General features: G+C 65.2%; 1 protein-coding gene across 1 annotated transcript in view; it reads right to left on the reverse strand.

Moving 5' to 3' along the window:
- BHLHA15 (basic helix-loop-helix family member a15) overlaps positions 1 to 927 on the reverse strand; it is a 4,329-nt gene that overhangs the window by 435 nt on the left and 2,967 nt on the right. The window contains exon 2 of the mRNA XM_006906601.1: positions 763 to 782. Within this exon, the coding sequence (XP_006906663.1) occupies positions 763 to 782 (20 nt within the window). The remainder of the gene's footprint in view (positions 1 to 762; positions 783 to 927) is intronic.

Raw genomic sequence — 927 nt, forward strand, 5'->3', positions numbered from 1 at the left:
AGCGGGGCCCCGGAGCCCTGCTGGGGACTGTCGGGGGTCTGCTCCCCTGGGGTGGTGTCTGTGTTCTGCAGAGGCGCCCGACGCCGGGTTTTGGTCTTCATGGATCCAGACTGGTTGTCCCGGGGGGTGGTGGCTCCGAGGGGAGGCCCTTGGAACTGAAATCCAGAATACAGGCCACCCGGTGGTCACTCGGCAGGCCATGTCACTGCCCAGTGGCAGCTGACTACGTGGTGCAGAGCGACCCCAGGGTCATCCCACCAACACAGGAGACCTGCGCTGACCCCCACACCCCTAATCCCGTTCGATCTCATGTTGACCCCTCAGACCTCTCTGTGATCTTGTGGCCCCTGCCCCCTGGGTGAGGTATAGTGACCCCTGGACTTTTACTTGGCTCCATGCCCATCACTGCCCCCTGCCGCCTGAACTTAGGTGGCCTTTGACACTTTGCTCGGACCACCCAGAATGCAGCCCCATCCTAGTTCAGGGCGGGCCTGCTTGCTGTTTGCCCCATGAACTAACACCCACTCCACACTGACCGTCCTGCCCCATCCTGCCCCACCGGATGTCACACAAGCAGAGACAACACTGGGGCCACAACCGCTGTGGATATGGGGCAGCTGTCGGAGATCAGAGGGCGACAGTGGCCAGAGGCTGCAGAAGCCCCAAGCTAAGCCGAGGGTGGTCCCAGCCAGGCCTCCACACCCGATCTCGCGGCCCTGACCAGGTTTCTCCCCAGACGCCACCTGGTCCTGCTCCTGCGACCTCTCCCGGCGACCCCCCACCTAACCCCTACCCTTACCTGGGGATCCGCGGCCACACGCGCCAGGGCTGCCCACGGGGGACAAGGACACGTCGCTTTAGCCGCCCCGGGCGGGGCCGCGGCCACATGTAAATAAGCCCGCGGGGCGGGGCTGGGGAGGGGCGGGT

The sequence above is a fragment of the Pteropus alecto genome, unplaced genomic scaffold (genome assembly GCF_000325575.1).
Source record: "Pteropus alecto unplaced genomic scaffold, ASM32557v1 scaffold40, whole genome shotgun sequence".
Lineage (NCBI taxonomy): Eukaryota > Metazoa > Chordata > Mammalia > Chiroptera > Pteropodidae > Pteropus > Pteropus alecto.